The 18202-nt window shown below is 40.8% G+C and overlaps 1 protein-coding gene across 1 annotated transcript in view; it reads right to left on the bottom strand.

Moving 5' to 3' along the window:
• Window positions 1-18202, bottom strand: part of LOC146375226 (ABC transporter G family member 23-like) — a 126853-nt gene that overhangs the window by 69242 nt on the left and 39409 nt on the right. Inside the window, exons 2-6 of the mRNA XM_084949656.1 lie at window positions 16281-16372; window positions 16057-16122; window positions 15577-15719; window positions 6463-6622; window positions 1965-2119 (exon numbers count right to left, since the gene is read on the bottom strand). Coding sequence (XP_084805782.1) covers window positions 1965-2119; window positions 6463-6622; window positions 15577-15719; window positions 16057-16122; window positions 16281-16322 — 566 coding nt within the window. The 5' untranslated portion in view covers window positions 16323-16372. The remainder of the gene's footprint in view (window positions 1-1964; window positions 2120-6462; window positions 6623-15576; window positions 15720-16056; window positions 16123-16280; window positions 16373-18202) is intronic.

Genomic DNA, 18202 nt, shown 5'->3' with positions numbered 1-18202 from the left:
TAGCACCTCCTGTAGCCGCGCGATACAGCTCGAACCGTTGCCGAAACCGTCTCAAATTTTCCGAGAGGTTCCCTTGCAGCAAATCAAGTCCAGCTGGCGGCTTAAGCCCTTCCATGTGTGCGACACTCTTGTATAGCCTTATCAGTTCACTTCTGACACCATGTTACGATATTACTTCAGGGAGCAGACATGACACCGTCTTAGGTTTTAGCCATCACTTTTTTATTATATCTCTACACCACCCTCCGGTGGCTTCCACATGAACTGCACCTTAAACAACAACTGTTCACTCATATCATGACCGTTTTAATATGGATGCTGTACCAATAAAATAAATTGATTGCTTTGTAATTACGTCTTCCAACAAACTGATGCATTCTTATAAACATAAAATTAAGCCATTAAAAACATAGGAGTAGGCACTGATTTGTGGAAGATGCCATGTTGTCCTTTCATCGTGAATGCATTCAATTAATTGCATTTTATGTATGTTTGGGAAAATGCATTTGTTGGTTGAGCTGCAGAGTTGAGTATGTGAGTTTTGCCCATGAAAAACTTACTAAATCTTTTTTGCCAATGCCAAACAGCTTATTATGATTTCCCATCACTAACAGCTATGGGGTGACTATTGGATGTCACAGAAGATAAATGGATCTGTCTGCTAACTACACTTAGCACTTAGCTCTTTTCAAAGATTTGGCTCTTTTTGCTTGGTTCCCTTATGAAATCCATCTCTTAAGGCTCCCAAATTTCTCTTCATTCAGAGCCTTCTATTTTAGCCTAACTTAGAAATTTTGAATGCTTCGTGTGTTCAGAAACATTTCTTTATTCATTGTTTTTATAAAAGCCGTATTTTTATTAATTTACTACTACTAGGGAGAACATACATGGGGTTTAAGGCCTGGACAAAATTTAGAAATCTTTTGTGTTCACAGTGGAAAATGGCTGAAAACCAAAATCGGTATCATTTTAGCCAGCTCCTCATTTTAGAAATTCTGCACTCAGCACTGCGGTTTCCAGTATCTTTGAAATGTAGCCAGAGTGTGCTCCTCTTCTGTTTTCGCTTGTTTCTTCCCTTTTTCCCAACTTGCTTGCATTTAAATCTGTCTCTTGCTCTGTGTACCTGGCCTGTACAACTGCACTCACTGTTTTCAGAACACCTGGCCGCTTTCTTTTTTCACAAAATGGTATGATCTCTTATCGTCTGTCTTAGCATGCAATTGGCCACATGGTGTACCCATGAAAATACAGTCCCGCCCCTGCCTACATGGATAAGCAGGAATGGCTGCAGATTTGGCTCTTACTTATAGAGGTTGACTTTTAGAGCTGTTTCCTTTGCAAACAACACATCAGTAGTAGCTATAGACTAATTAGCAAAGTTATTAAAACATTGCTAATTGCTACAAACTGAATGCTTTCAAAAATGACTTTCAAAAAACAGATGACAAGTGACTGGATTAACCAAATGTCTATCACCACTAGCAATATGCTAAAAAAAAAAAGAACTGCAGACTTTGGTGCCTGAAAAGGTAGCAGTTGTTCAGGGTACCAAGGCATGAAGTTAGTGGGTCAGTAGATGATTATTGCTGTCTACGTAACAAAAAGTTGCACATAAAAGCTGTCACAGAATGCTTGAGAAATGTTTGGACGAAGCATCTATCTTTTGTAACAGCTAAAATGTACCCATAGCTGTAACTTGTTTGGTGTCCAGTTCCTCAAACAACTATAATTAGGTTTAAAGGTTTTTGGTTCTGTTACAGGGACTTAGCTGAAAACCCAGCAGGATTACCTCATGGTTGTGTTTAAGAAAACTGATATTCAGAAAAGTAACTGTACATCTCTCTTTACTTGAGTCTTGCTTTCAGTATTATTGTTCTCACAAAATTAAACTAAAGATTTGTTTTAGGTCATTGCATTTTAAAATAATTTTATTTGTAAAGTGCTGCATTTTATGAGGCTTTTACCTGAGATTTTGAACCAGGCTGTTCTTCTCAGGTAGATCTAGAAAGCCAATCAGATGTTTCATGCGTTCCTGGATTTCCTTAGATGTCAGGCCATGAATTCGCCCAAAGAAGGTCAGGGTGTCACTGATGGTAAACTCATTGTACAGCGCCAATTTCTGTGCAACACAAATAACACAAATGCAAACAATACATGAAACTCATATTTGATGCTCTGATTGGGTTAAACCTCTTTCTCTACAAGGACATTCATCATATGCCTGACTTTGCCCAATAAGACTTTACAAAATAAAATGATGAGAGAAGCATCAGTTAATTTGATTATAATTATTACACTAAAATTTACAGCACACCTTGAGACAAATACAAGTACAACAATTGTACTTGGTTCCTGTGAAAGATTAAAGCTGGGATTTTTTTAAAATACAGATAAACAGTGTAGCAACATTTACCTGTAATGAAATTCTTAGGCTTGTGTTCCTCAGCTTTACATGAGCATACAGAAAGTGTACGTTTATATTAAAGAAAGAAAATAACAATAATATAATAATAAAATAAAACATATTAAAATACTAAAGTATTGGCAACTGGCCCACACAACTAGATCATCTGGTTTCTTCTAGACACTCTAAACAGGGTTTCAGATACTTGGGGGTAATTATTACTCCTAAAACCATTCAGTTACTTGCTCTCAATTATGATCGGTGATTCAAGGAGATTAAGGGGGACTTGGACACATGGAACCTACTCCCACTCACTCTTATGTGGAGGATTGAATGTATACGGATGAATATTCTTCCACGCCTATTATTCCTATTTCAGAACCTACCCATTTTGATTCCACAGTCTGCACAGAAATGCAGTCGATGATGGTGGTGTCATCTGCAAATTTGATGATGGTGTTGGAGCTGTGTGTTGCTGCACACTCGTGGGTGAACAGGGTGTACAGCAGGGGACTGAGCACACATCCCTGGGGGGCACCTGTGCTAAGTGTAAGTGTAGATGAGGTGATGCTACCAATCCGAACCACCTGAGGTCTGTCAGTCAGAAGCTTCAGTATCCAGCTGCACAGGGAGGAGCTGATGTTCAGGTCGCGGAGTTTCATGACAAGTCTGGATGGTATAATGGTGTTGAAGGCAGAGCTATAATCAATGAACAGCATCCGCACGTATGTGTTTTGTGGTTCAGGTGGAAGAGGGCAGTGTGAGGTGGAAGAGGGCAGTGTGAAGTGCAATTGCTATTACGTTGTCTGTAGATCTGTTAGGCTATAGGCAAACTGGAGCAGACCAAGTGAAGCAGGGAGTAAAGATGTAATGTGAGCTTTGACTATGAACTCGAAGCACTTCGTAGCTTTGAAAACACGACCTGGAATTTTGTCTGGAGCCAGGAGCTTTCCAAGTGTTTACTTTCCCGAAGTATTTACACATACACAGCCCTGAATATCTGAGATATCTGAAGAGGGCAGCTGTCCTCTTCCAGCGAAAGTTCCTGAGATAGATGTTTATCAAAGCATTGTTGAGATTAAATTATTTGAAGTGTCTAAATTCTATGTTTTATATTAACTAAAATGCCATATAACCATGTCGTGTAGTATTAAGTGGACACGGCCCTGAAAAATAAAGGCATTAGCCTACGTGTCCTTGGGGGGTATAATGCTGTAGACTCTCGCTCATGTTTGCCTGGGAAAAAGTAGATGACAGGGGACCATCTTCTAGTGGAAAGTTACTGAGACACTGTTGTTTAGACTTGAATGAGAGAGCTTCTGTAATAAAACTTTTTGAGATCCGCGGCAACATGTCATGCAGGACGCATCTCCCTTCTAGAAGTAATTGTGTAAGAGAATAAAGTGTGAAATGGTCTACTGAGCAGTGTTTTGTCTTCCATCGGATGTCTCTGAGGAATCAAAAGAACTCGGTGAAGTGTTGATATTTAACAATTGGCGGCTCGTCCGGGATTCCATTAGGAGGCTAAGGAAGACAGATTGGGCAGTCTGGGGGCTCAACCAGCAAGGGGAACAGAGACCTGGGTCATTTTAAAATAAAGGTAAGCACCACCTGTTAAAGCGTGCATATTGGAGCTTATCTAAATTGTCTGTTCGCTAAGTTGACTGAATTCTCAGTGTCAATTTGCTACAGTAGTCAAAGAGGTGGTGTGTGATCTGTCCCAGTGCGTTACAGCAACTCAATTGGGGGTGTAATAAGTAAATAAGCCAAGTAAATTAATTGCCTGTTGTGGATAGCGACTGAAAAGTGTAAGAGTAATTATCCTTAGGCGTGATCGCTCCACTCACTTTGGACGCGAGGCGAGACCCGTGGGACGGGAACTAGGGTGGCCACCTGGGAAGTTGAGGACCCTGAACAGCTAAATCGAGGTGTTGGATCCTCGTCACAGTTGACAGCCTGCACGAGAGCGGGCCCAAGTTTCCGCCGGCTAGATTCCGTGTGGAGGTGGGTGAGCCCGCTGCAGTGCCTGTAGATTGTGTGTGTGAATGTGAAAGCGTGAAAGATTCTTGAGCCGGTTCGATTCCGAGTCGAGATTGGTAACCCTCCTGCAGTGTCTTTGACCGTGTGTGTGTATGAAAAAAGTTACAATTCGGTACAGCTGACAGTCTGTCTGACAGTGGGGCCGGGTTCCTTCGCTGGTTAGATTCCGAAGCTGGGTTCGGCGGGCCCGCTGCAGTGCCTCAAGACTGTCTGGGTCAATTTTGGGTTAGTAATTGGCTTTAAAGTTGAAATTTGCGTCTAAAACGTGTGTTTGGGTGTGTGCAGAGTGAGACACGTGCTCTGCAATAGTGTGTGACTACTAGAATAGTGCAGAGCAAGAGACTTTTGTTAACAACTGCAGGTTGATGTCTGCTGACCATAAAGTGTAAAACTAGCCCTGACTGTTTAGATTAAAAGGACTTTAAGAGTCCCATATGTTGGGACCTGTCTCACAGGCAAGTGAATTATTTTGTTTTGTTAAATAGCAGCTGCGTTGAGAAAAGATGCGGGTTGGATTGGCATAGTAGATCTCCACAGCTGTGTGTGTGTGGAGTAGAATGTGACAGGTATCATATCACATTGTAGGAGAGAAGTGTCTCTCAGAGTGAAGTGAGCCAGACTGACAGAAGGAGGAAGAGCAAAGGACCCAACTCAGAGGGGAGGAGCTGAGTGTGAGGTGGATCCAAGGAGGAGCTAGGAGAAGCAGTCTATGTGACTGCACAGGGGAAAGTGCCTAAATCAGAGAGTCAAGAGCCAAAAAAAAAGGGGGGTAAAATTATTATCAGTTATGCACAAAAGCTAAAGCAGAACAGGAGGAATTGGAAAAGAAGGCACGGGAATATTTAAATTAGCAACGAAGGGAAATGTGTTTAAAGAATCAGAGAATGAGGGTGTCAAATAAGTAGGAATGAAAGTGATATTAAATAAATCTCTTAGTGTGTTAATACAGGTGACTACGGACCTGGATCAACCTCCTCCACAAACACATCGGCCAGAGCAAAGTGATAGATTAACATAATTGGAACCACAACCAGGCCATGTTTTGGCTGAAAATTCACAGCTTCACCTTCATGTATATGTTATCCTGAAAAGAAGCTTCGAGCTGCGCAGACCTCTCCGTTAACCCATGGCTTCTGGTTGGGGTAAGTTCGTACATTAGCCCGTGGTACAACATCATTGGTGCATTTGTGGATAAAGTCTATTATGTACTTAGTGTAGTTGTTGATGTTGTTGTTAGTGGCAGTCCGGAAAACTTCCCACTCTGTGATGTTGAAGCAGTGTTGCAGGCCGCTGTCTGATTGGTCGATCAGGAGAGCACCCCGACGAAACAGTCTGTACGTCAATACACCACCGTTTGTTGGTCATTACACACACACCACCTGCCTTACATTTACACGAGTCCATTGTCCTATCCCAGGGGTGAATGGAGAGTTCCTCAGGGACAATAGATGCATCATGGATGGAAGGGTCCAGCCATGTCTCTGTGAAAACAAAAACATTGCAGTTCCTAATGTCCCTTTGGAAATTTATCCTGGCCCTTAGTTCATCCCGCTTGTTTCTCAGAGAATGGACGTTTGCTAGAAGAATGCTGGGAAGCGGGTGCGATGTTGTCTGTTTCGCAGCCTGACCAGAATCCCGGCTCTTTTCCCCCTTTTTCTACGGTGTTTCTTCTGCCCAGGTAGCCAAAGTGAGTCACCACCATTCACAAAAGAGTCATGAAGTCATGAAAAAGTCAGTTCATGAATGTCCGGACTGCGAATTTTGACAAATGTCCAGTAGAGTTTGTCTGTCAGATAATAAAAGCACACAAAAACGCAAAGTTGAGGAGGACACCGAGCGACGGCAGCCATCCTCACCGGCGCATCTTACATCTTACAAACAGGAAGTGTTCCCTTTGTGTTGCCTTTGCTGCTTTTTTCAACGATTTGAAGGATTTTTGGGCACATGAGAATTTTAACAAATCCAAACAAGAGAAGGAGCACACCTTTTAACATGAATAGATACAGTGTAGTGTTTACCTGGGGCATGTATCCGACTTTCTTCCCTGGAACGTTGTGACCTGGAAACTTAGGCGGCTTCCCTAAAACAGTGATGTGACCTTGTGAGATTTTCAGGGTTCCCACAATGCATTTCAGAAGTGTGGTCTTCCCACATCCGCTGGGTCCCAAAAGGCCATAACTGCAAAACAGTTGAATTTCAGATAAAACTTAGTGTTTTTGTTAGATTTTTGTTAGGATTGGAAATTTTTTTATTTAAATTAATAAATAAAGCTGTTTTTATTATTTTATTTCTACACAATGCAATTGTGCTCATAACGAGTTGCCGTGTTTTGAGGGTAATAAACCTCACCTAGCGCTATGACTGGGTTGAAATATTGTGTTTGAGTGCAGAGGGGTTTTGCAGCAACGCTTACACACACACTGATAATGGTTCTCTAGAAGTCTGTGGGTCAGAGAGTCCGAACAAATTGTCCTGAACTAGGCCTTAGAATAGTAAGCAAATAGCCAAGGCTACGCAAGGGTTGTTTTTCTTTACTGTCTTTCAGATTCCAGGAGGAGCAGATAGAGGTGAGGCCAGACTGAATGGAGAAGGATCTGCAGAGGACTGCCACATCTGTTTGGAAGATAATCTTTGTTATTGTCTCAGTATAAAAAGCTGTACAGCCTGTTTGAGAGTTATCCTTGGTGTGAGGCAGACTGTTGTATCACACCACGGTCCAGCGCTGTAACTTGTAATTTCAACTGCCAAAGCAAATTAAATCTATTTTTAAAAGACAGATATTTTTCTTGAAATTCCTTCTGAAAAATTGACATTTTGCAGAGGGAAACGCCTGTATAGTGCAAAGCATGTGATGAGTACATGACTTTGAGTTAACTCGAAGTAAACTGATTTACCATGCTAGAAAAAAGTGCCTCTAGAAGTCTTGATGCATTCTCAATCATCCAGGAAAGTAAATCTCCAAAAGTTGATTCTGTTCATCTGGACGTAGCGTTTTGTGGGAGAAACGTTTCGTCACTCATCCAAGTGACTTCTTCAGTCTCAGCTGACTGCAGGTTTCCCCAATCTTATAATGAGTACATTTGCATAATGACTGAAACCAGCCCACTGAAGGAATAATGGGCTGGGAGATCAGTTCCTTAATCATAATTATGCAAATTCTCATGACCATTGATCAACAACCACTGACCAAAACCCACTGATCAAAGACCACTGATCAATGGCCATGAGTACCATTCACAGAGAGTTGGGGAATGGCTGCAATCACAGCATTGTAAGATGGCGAAAGATGTACCCTTAGGCCCCCTCCTCGATTCAGAGATGGTCTTTCCCTTTTCACGTAAATGGCCTCCTTGACTCCGCGCTCAAACCAGCATTCCTCCCTGTCCAGGATGTGTACATCCTGTACATCCTCTAGAAGATTCTCATTTTCCCCCACCATATTTGAATACAGTGGGAGGTCATCTCACTTCCTAAATACGTTTTATGTATGTGGCTAGAGACAGACCACATAAGTAGTATGCCAAAGGAAAAGGACAAGAGAATCAATAGGCATTTGTATGCCATGAAGAGAAATTTAAATTCATGTCTTCCCCTTTAGATTCAAGATATGAAGGTTCATGCCTATGTTTTATCATCGGAGAAGGGGTGCCCTTCTCCAAAGTAGTGAAAATGTGAGGGAAAGAGACCACCGGCATCTTAATAAAATCTCATTAAGATGCCAGATCTTAATGCATCCAGGACATTGATGCAGTCCTGGGTGATGTATCAAAGACTGCATATCCTAGTCCTTTGGGTGGTGCTGTCACTTAATGTTGTCTCTCTCTGCGGTAGAAAATCATTACTTGCTCCTGTCCTTCGGAGGCTGCAAAAATGCATCCTCCTTTTCCCCATATTTGAACTATGGGTTGGGTGTGTCCTTCATGGCCCACCCTATCCCAGGATTCATAGCCGGCAGTGGCGGTGGATAATTTTTAAAAAAAAAAATGGCAGATTGCTCAAGCGGGGCAGCTGAAGAGTAAACTTTTAAAAGTAAGCACTGAGTTTTATGTGACTTATTTATGTAGCGATACAAATGTTCCAATAACGAAGAACAATAAAACATTACTTTTGGCTACATTTCGACATGACATTGGTGATGTTAATACTTAATGCGGTTCAGGTTCCACTTGTTTTAAAGCCCGTACTTTACAATGTATGCTGTTCAAAAGTTGACTTTAATCTTACAGAGATTGTGATGATTTTATGGATAATTAATGTCAGTAATATATCCACAAACAGAACAAATTGAAATGTAGACAGGCTAGATGCCTCTGTTTGGTGGTGTCAAACCAAACGAACTTTAATGTTTGTTTTAACAACTTACAGTTCACTCATTAAGCTATAAGAAAGGCCACTTATGGCCACTTGTTTAACTCATAGGAGTTAAACAAGTGGCCATAAGTTGACCAGAATATTTTATAACAGCAATTAGAGCACGCTGTAGGTATTAATTTAATGGTTTGAATCACATCTATCTAATAGACTCCAATTTGTTCATGTAAATGGAGAGTCCTCTTCACAAACAAAGGTTAACTATGCAGTTCCACAGGGTTCCGTGGTTGGACCAATTCTGTTTACATTATACATGCCTCCTTTAGGGAGTATCATTAGAAGGCGTAGCGTGTTATGCAGAAGACACCCAACTTCATCTTTCCATGAAGCCAGATAACACACACCAATTAGTTAAACGGCAGGAATCTCTTAAAGATATAAAGACCTGGATGACCACTAACTTTCTGCCTCTATTTACAAATAAAAGTGAGGTTGTATTCAGCCCTAAAATATTAGAAATATGTTATCTAAACAGACACTCTGGATGGCATTACCTTGGCCTCCAGTAACACTGTGAGGAATCTTGGAGTTATTTTTGTCCACAATATGCCCTTCAATACACATATTAAAGAAATATGTAGGACTGCTTTCTTCCATTTGCGCAATATCTGTTATGTGACTGTTATGTGACTGTGGAAGCGTGAGGAGAAAGGGGCAGGAGTTTGGAGAGAGAATCGTGTGTGTTTGGAACATCCCTTTTCCCCACGGACCCTGGACCCCTGAACCCCACACTGCACTCTGTACATATCAGCACTTGGGCTTGCACTGTAAATAAACTCACTGTTTTTCCCTGTGAAGGAATTCTGGTATGTGCCTGAATCTGTTGAGTTGCGTGACAATATCTCTGAAATTAGAAATAATATTAGAAATATCCTGTCTCAAAGTGATGCCAAAAAACTAGTTAATCCATTTATTACTTCTAGTCTGGACTACTGTAATTTGTCATTATCAGGATGTCCTAAAAACTTCCTGAAAAGCGTTCTGTTGATCCCAATTGCTGCAGCAAGAATACTGACAGGGACTAGAAACAAAAAGCATATTTCTCCGATATTGTTTTTTCTTAATTGCCTCCATGTTAAATTCAGAATCCTGTTCCTCTCATATAAGGTCTTGAATAATCAGGCCCCACCTTATCTTAATGACCTTATAGTATCATATCACCCCACTTCGCTCTCGCACTGCAGGTTTACTTGTTGTTCCTAGAGTATTTAAAAGTAGAATGGGAGACAGAGCCCTCAGTTTTCAGGCCCCTCTTCTATTGAACCAGTTTCCAGTTTGGATTCGGGAGACAGACACTATCTCTAGTTTTAAGGCTTAAAACCTTCCTTTTTGCTAAAGCATATAGTTAGGGCTGGATCAGGTGACCCTGAATCCTCCCTTAGTTATGCTGCAATAGGTGTAGGCTGCTGGGAGATTCCCATCATGCATAGAGTATTTCTTCCTCAGTCACCTTTCTCACTCACTGTGTTAACAGACCTCTCTGCACTGAATCATACTTGTTATTAATCTCTGGCTATCTTCCACAGCATGTCTTTTATCCTGTCTTCCTTTTCTCACACCAACCGGTTTTGGCAGATGGCCACCCCTCCCTGAGCCTGGTTCTGCTGTAGGTTTCTTCCTGTAAAAAGGGAGTTTTTCTCATAGGGGGTCATATGATTGTTCTCTGTATGTATTATATGTAGGGTTTCCTGACAATATAAAGCGCCTGTTGTTGTGAGTTGATGCTGTATAAATAAAATTCAATTGAATCCATGTAGAGGTGGTGGTTGATGATTGCTCCATTCCATAGTTGGTATCCATAGCCACCCTTGTTGATGATTACACTGTGGGGTTCAGGCCTATGCAGAACAGCAGTGGGGGACAGATAATCTCCTTGGTAGATCCCGCACTTGATGTTGATTGTGCTATGGGCTTGAAGTTGGCCTCTAGTGTTGCATGCCACATCCCCATTGAGTTCCCTATGAAGGCTTTTAGGGTCCTGTTGATCTTGTATAGTTCTAGGCATTCCAGGATCCAGGTGTGGGGCATCGAGTCATAGGCCTTCTTGTAATCAATCCAGGCAATGCACAGGTTGGTCAGCTTAGTCTTGTAGTGTCGGCTGACTGCTTGGTCTACCAGCAGCTGGTGTTTTGCGCCTCTGGTATTCTTGCCAATTCCTTTCTGTCGTCCTAGCCGCCATGATGCCTGACAGGAGCTTCCATGTGGTGCTGAGGCAGGTGCTGCCGGGCCCTCATGGAGTGCAGTCAGCTTCTTCAGCCAGTAGGCGTGAACCATGTCGGGGCCTGGTGCAGTCCGACTCTTCATACTGGAAACACTTTCTTGTACATCTGCCACTGTGACGGTTACTGGAGCCTGTTCAGGGAGGTTGCTGTGGTCTGCTCTTATATCCACTAGTCACTGAGCATTGCTGTTATGGGTTTGGTCCTTCTCCCATATGCTCTTCTTGTACTGCTCCGTCTCCAGCCTTGGTGGTGCTGTTTTCATATTGTTCCCCTGCCACTGAAAGTACACCTTGGCTGGTTCTGTGGAGAATGGCTGATTTATTCTCCTGCCTTCTATCTCTCTGGTGTAACTCTTCAAGTGGCTGGCAAAGGCTGTGCATCTTTGCTTGGCAATTTCCAAGGCCTCTCAGGTATGGACAGCTTGCTGTACTTCTTAGGCTACTTCTTCATTGCACCTTTCTGCAGCTCCGTCCTACCTTGATGTTGGTAGGAACTATCCCTGTTGCACATATAATTGTAAGAGTTTCTTTCTCAGAGCACAAAATATAGGGAGGAGAATATTTAAATTAAATAAACTTATTTACCTATTTTTGTGACACTCAATTCTTTGCTAATTGCACAGATATTTAACAGAGAAGAAATATTGTCTTATTATTTTGTGCTTGATATTAAAATTAACTGACTCTTCCTGTGTTTGAAAAACAGCTGAAATGACCAGCTTGTGACAGCTTAAATGACCCATACAACTAACCACACCTATTAGCGCTATTTGAGGATTGTGTCAAAAGCTGTTTTGCCCTGATTAGTAAATCTGGCTCGAAGTTTGCACTGGGGAGCTGGCAGTCCCTAGTGTTATCACATTTATTTTCATCAGTTAATGTCCAGAAATGTTAATGGCTCAAGTTAGGCAAAAAGCTGCTGAAGAACATTTCGTGTTTGAATTTGACAAATTCAGGGTATTATATTTTTACTACTTTAAAACTTAAATTGTCTATAAAGATTGTTGAAAGATTGTGGTTGATTATGTATATATGATATGTATTATTTATTCTGAGATATTTATCCATAAAAATAAAACAATCCCAAATAAAATGGAGGGCTGCACTTAGCTCATCCCGGTTGCAATCCATTAATTCTGGGAACGAATCGGCCAGGGTTTAACACTCTGTTGGGGAATTGTATGGGTGTGATGGCATCAGCCACACAGGGGTAAATTAGTCCATTTTTTACTTTATTAGTTTGCTTTGCAGTTTTCTTCATTAATCATTTGGTTAAACCTAACACTGGTATTATGAGGCGTGCACATAGTAACATTGTGTGGTTTTTCTAAAATGTTTTGTTATATTAATTATGTTTCTCTTTCTTTGAGTTACCTGGGTTTGGGCGGTGGCAGTTTCCTGTGTGGGCAAAAGGCGTGGCTGAGGTCTCTGGGAACAAAATGCCTGCTCAGCAGGACTAACCATGGGCTTACCAGGAGCAGGGGTGTTTTAGGTTTAGTTAGGTTATTCTGTGCTTAGTTAATATTAGTGTGTGTTTTTGTTTTCCCCCCTATTGTGTTCAAATGGTTTGGCCAAATCATTATAAAAGCTACCCTCATGTGTCTTTGTAATTAGGTCAGTTTGTGAGTTAAGTTGTGTCTCACTTTGTTTTGTTTAAGTTTCTGGAAATTCCTTTTTGTAGAGTTATATTTAGTTGACCTCTTTTATGGGCCTGCTAAGTATGTTTTTGAATTTTGTTAATTTTGGACTTTTTGAGGGTTAAAATAAAGAAAACCCTTTTTGAAGATATTTTTTTGCCTGTGTCCTCTTTGCTTTGGCTGCTTGGTCCCTCACAATGGGGGAACCTTTAGCAGAGTGTCACGTCTGTGCTGCGGTCAGCGGTGAACGGGATTATCTGACACTGACTCTGGCTCCAGTGATTTGCTCCATGGAAGATTTTCCACTAGAATAGTCTTGTGATGACACCCTATGCTCAGGCTTAGAGCAAGTGATAGAAATTGATGGTCACTTGGTGTGCCCTGAAGTGGTGCGGACCTACCTGCACTTCATATTGATGAAACATAGACTGTATCAAGATGATATGTCGATGCAGTGGCCCTGCACACGACATCTGCAAAGAGTATGGCGCAGACATTGTTTCAGGGCATCTCCCTAGTTGGCATCCCAAAAGAGATACTGACTGACCAGGGCACTTCATTCATGTTTTGTACACTAGAAGGACTGTATGAATTAGGGCTGGGTATCGTCACTGATTTCTAGAATCGATTCTGATTCACAAGGTCCTGATTCAATTCGTTTCAATTTTGAATCAGACAGTCAGAAATATTATTCTGATCATTCTCATTCTCATTTATCTGATCATTTATCAGTACTGACACTTCTGAGACTTCATCAGAGGTGTAAGCATCACAGCAGATGCCTTAGTGTCAAAGTAACTGAGGATAAAACACAGAAAAACATGAAGGAGATTTTTCTTGCCTGGTTTTTTTATAGTACATAACCTTAAAAATATTCTGCAGTTGAACAAAAAGGAAGGAAACCATGACTCAACATATGTACATTACCTAATGCTGCTGAAGTGAAGCAGAGCAAAGTTACAGAGGTTTTATTAGAGACACAGCTAAGCATTTTGTAATTTGGCATAATTTTAAAAAGTTTAAATTTCTTCGGTATTGAACAGCAGAAATGAGGCTTTCTTGTCGGAAGTCATTTAAAAAAAAAAAAGCGGCTGACAGCACTGTAAACTACGGTAGACTGGTGGGTAATAAGCAAGTGAATTATGCAGAAACCAGAGATTTGAGATGGGAAATTGTTCTTAAAATACAATGAGAGAGAGAGAGAGAGAGCGCTGTGCAAGAAGTGTGATTTTATTGTGATGAAAGCAAAACAGCAAAAGTAAGAGGGAATTTATGACGATTTTTATGTGAAGCATAGTTTGGAGCTTCTTTTCCTGCTGGTTCAGTCAATTTTGGTTGGAGAGAGACAAAACCTGCAGCTTCAGAATCTGTGAGATGCTGGCTTTCAGCCCCGATGGCGTTTCTGGGTACGTGCTGTTGGGTGAGAAAGCCGACATCTCACTGATTCTGAAGTGTCGGGTCTGCGCTTTGTGTTTACCTCTTTTTACGGAATCCGTTTACCTGCTCTCACTTGCTGTTTTAGCTGTTTGGTGGTTGTTGAAATAGTTTTATGAGGTTTAACCTGAGATTCTGGCATTTCTGGCAAAATACATTTATATTTAAAAATTGATTCAGGATTTTAATGAATCAATGTCGCTTTATTCAAGCTAAAATTGATTTTAATCGGAAAATTTATTATTGAAACCCAAACATAGTATGAATAACTGGGGGTTAATCTGTCTAATCTGTTCAGACCAACAGGGGAGCTAGGCTCAATGACTTCTCACTGCAGTATCTGTATTTGGTAAATCTTTTTTCTAGTGGAGGGGTGACTAATTGTTCCATTTATATAAAAAAACATCCTGCTTTGTTTGGCAGTATGAGAAAGCACTGCCTTGTCATAGTCCGGTATTTTTCCCACAAACTGTTGCCCAGAGACAAAGGTATGGTTTCTATTTTCTCTGCTTTTGTGAACCTGAGACTTGAATGCTCACTCCGGCTGCTGTACCTCTGGTCAGTTTAACAGACTGGGACCTGCAGTCATCTCCTGATCACTATAGTTAGACTTTCAAAAAAGAGACTGTCTATGGTTTCATATCCAAAGGACATTTTTGTTGGGACTGACAAGTAGAAACTGGGACTATTTCCTTAAACGTTGTAAATTGTGTTAAGTTTGTGATACAGTGTTAATCATTGTAGAGGGGAGAGTGAATTGATGTAATCTGGAGACCTTTGGACTTTAAAAGAGGGTTTCGCACAGTTCTATCCTCATCCTGTACTTTGCTTGTGTTGTGATTTTGGGCCCCTTCCATGGCTACTGTAAACCAAGGGTTTTACAACAGTGGGGACACCATTGCCTGTTCCATTTATTGAATCTGTTTTGTTATTTAACCTGAATCTGACCTCTTTTTATTTTTTGTTTCATGTCAGCCATGATCTTCAGGGTCTATCATAACTGATGGATGTTTAAGGTTTAAAGGGTCCATCCAAACAAATTAAAGTTTCACATTCTTTAAAAGTGACTGTTGCTTATGTTGAACCCAAGTTGCCTTGGAGTGGGGGTACCCTAACTATCTGGTTGGGTACAGAAATCAGAGGAAAGGTACGCTAGGCTGTGTTATTGTCTGACAGTACAGTGCGCTCCAGGCAGCCATCATTTCTCGATCTTGAATTCTGGAGCCCCTCTTCTGTGCCTGGAGCAGCCAGACAGGTAAAAACATTCTTACAGTTGTAAATACCAGGCTCAATTGCTCTAGGGGGGTCACGGACCCAGATACAATCACCTCTCAGTCATTCAGGGCAACTTGTACACTCCCACACTCCTACATAGCGGGGCTGATAACCCTGGCCTACATATAGTTAAAGTATTCTGTGAGCAAAAGTCAGAAATCACAGCTTGGTTTGAGTCAGTATCTTTTACTCACATCTGTCCCTGTGGCACAGCAAGCCTCATGTCACTGAGAGCCTTCAGTTTGCCATAAGATCGGCACACATCTACACACCGGACTGCAAAATTTTCCTGCGCAGTAGATAGAGGCGCCTCCAAATCAGCCTTCATATTCTCCTCCTTCAGTTAGAAGAGAGAACACACTTTATTAAATACCAATAACAATCCTAATGTGTGCCTCTATGCAAAAACGTACTGACTACTGATTTAACAGGACAACAGCAATGCCAGAGTTCAAAATATTATTTCAGTCTCTTAAAACCACATAAAGGTTTTAAGCAATTATAGTGACATTATTCAGAACAGACAAAAAAAAATATCAATCCATACAACTGGACAAGAAGCAAAAGTGTTACTTTTATATTTTAAAGTTTTCAAATGGCTAAGAATCAAAACAGTAAAATTATTTTGTGACATTTTTTCTTTTGGCTAAACATTAATAGTTTTTCCAACTCACCTGGTTCCTCACGTTCCTCCTGGTTTCTTCCTTCTCTCTTTCCATCATCATCACTAATTCTTGACACTGACAGTCACACAAAAACATATAGTATTATACAAATATAACATAACATAAAAACAATTAAGTTTTTATAAACGCAGGTTGGGGATCCAAATTTGATAACAGCAAAACACATGTTTAATTAATCTTCAGGGACTGTGATTATGCATGTCCACTCTTACCTGTTTCTTTTTGCCCTCTCTTTTTCTTTTTGCTGTCCTCATCCTGCTCTTTCTCCTTCAAACCTCCCAATCTTCCTCTTTCAGTCTTTGTGCTATCACCCAACAATGAACAATGAAAGAGAATTACAATAACAATGTCTTCCAATAATACACTAACTTATATCAGTTTCTGTAAGAATGTTTTAATTGAGTGTGGGCTGCCACTGACCATTGACAGGTAAAATAATTTAGACACATAAATCAAGGTTACTTATATATTTAAATTCATTGTCTGTAAATGTACTGTAAATAAACAATAAAGCCCACTTCAAACACAGTAGTCTGCCAACTAGACCAGACCAATGGCTCAGAAACCTAAAATTAGCTAATAATATTGATCATAGACATAATTTATGTTAGCTAACATTTTTGATGTTATATAGAGTTAAGTGAATTTATAAACATGTTTAAAAACAAGTGCTGACCAAAGTCCTGTTACTTAAGACTTAAGACAAAAGCCAAAACCCACAATACAGATAAACACTAGAAAAAGTTGCATTTCCTGCGAAAATGCAGTGTGAATGCCTCGTATTGGAATCTGCTGAAAACAACTGAAAAGGCAGAATTATTTGCTGAAAAGAGGTGTAGAAGCAGAAGTGCTTGCTGAAGATGGCTGTATGTATAAGGGTACACTGAAGAGTGTCCAGAAAGCAGAGCGCATGCAAGCAGGAAACATGTGCGGCAACTGTCACAAGTAGGATTCGAACTTCTGCCATCGGGTCTCACGGCAGCTGCGCAACCCTCTGAGCCAAATGAGTTCTGGTCACAAACAAAGATATGATAAAAGGAAAAATGTGCACTGTGGAGCAGAAACTTAAATTAGCAGAAAAGAGGTGAAGAGGAAGAACTTTGTTGTGAAATGAGGTAAAGAAACTGAAATTTGTGCTTAAAACAAGTGAAAAAGCTGAACTCTGAAATCCTGCTAAAACAGCAGAAGAGGCTGATATTTTTCAGCTACTCATTGAGCCAAACTGGTTCTCACGTATCTTAAAAAAAAAAAAAAAAAAAAAAAAGCTAAAAGAGGTGAAGAAACTGAAATTTGTGCTTAAAACAAGTGAAAAAGCTGAACTCTGAAATTCTTCTGAAAAAGCAGAAGAGGCTGACATTTTTCAGCTACTCATTGAGCCAAACTGGTTCTCACGTAACTGAAAAAAGGTGAAAAAGCTTAAAATTCTAATAAAAACAGCAGAAGAGGCTGAGATTTGTGCTGATAAGAGGTGAAAATGCTGAACCAATCAGAGGTACTGCTTCATCAGGCTGTGTACTTGTATGTATTTCTGCCATGGAGCGTTAACAAGAATCTGAGGTCCATATTAGAAAAGCTGCCAAAATCATAAAACGTTGCAGAATTGTGTCTGTGAAGGTTCTCAGTCATCCAGGTCATCGTAGTCAAAGGAGCTTGCAAAGAAAAGCGTCTGGACTTCTTTAAGTTTACTTGAAGACGTTTCACCTCTCATCCGAGAAGCTTCTTCAGTTCTAAGGTCAAATGGTGGAGAGTCCCAGATATAAACCTAGTGGGAGTATCCCCCTAGTGGGAGTATCCACAAGAAGTGGAATCCTTCACTGCGCACATTAACGCTGTGGATAAAAACATCAAGTTCACCAGGGAAGACACAAAGGACAACTGTTTGCCTTTCCTGGACTGCGCTGTGCACATTGAAGAGAACGGCAAACTCAACATCGAAGTTTACCGGAAGCCCACACACACGGACCAGTACCTCCTCTTTGACTCCCATCACCCTTTGGAACACAAACTTGGAGTAATTAGGACCCTACACCACCGGGCAGAACATGTTCCCTCTAAGCCTGAAGGAAAAAAGAAGGAACACACACATGTAAAGGAAGCACTCAAAACGTGCGGCTATCCTAAATGGGCGTTCTTA

The sequence above is a fragment of the Perissodus microlepis genome, chromosome 13, assembly GCF_051167445.1.
Source record: "Perissodus microlepis isolate ML-2025 ecotype Zambia chromosome 13, ASM5116744v1, whole genome shotgun sequence".
NCBI lineage: Eukaryota > Metazoa > Chordata > Actinopteri > Cichliformes > Cichlidae > Perissodus > Perissodus microlepis.
This window is presented reverse-complemented; position numbering and strand designations above follow the sequence as displayed.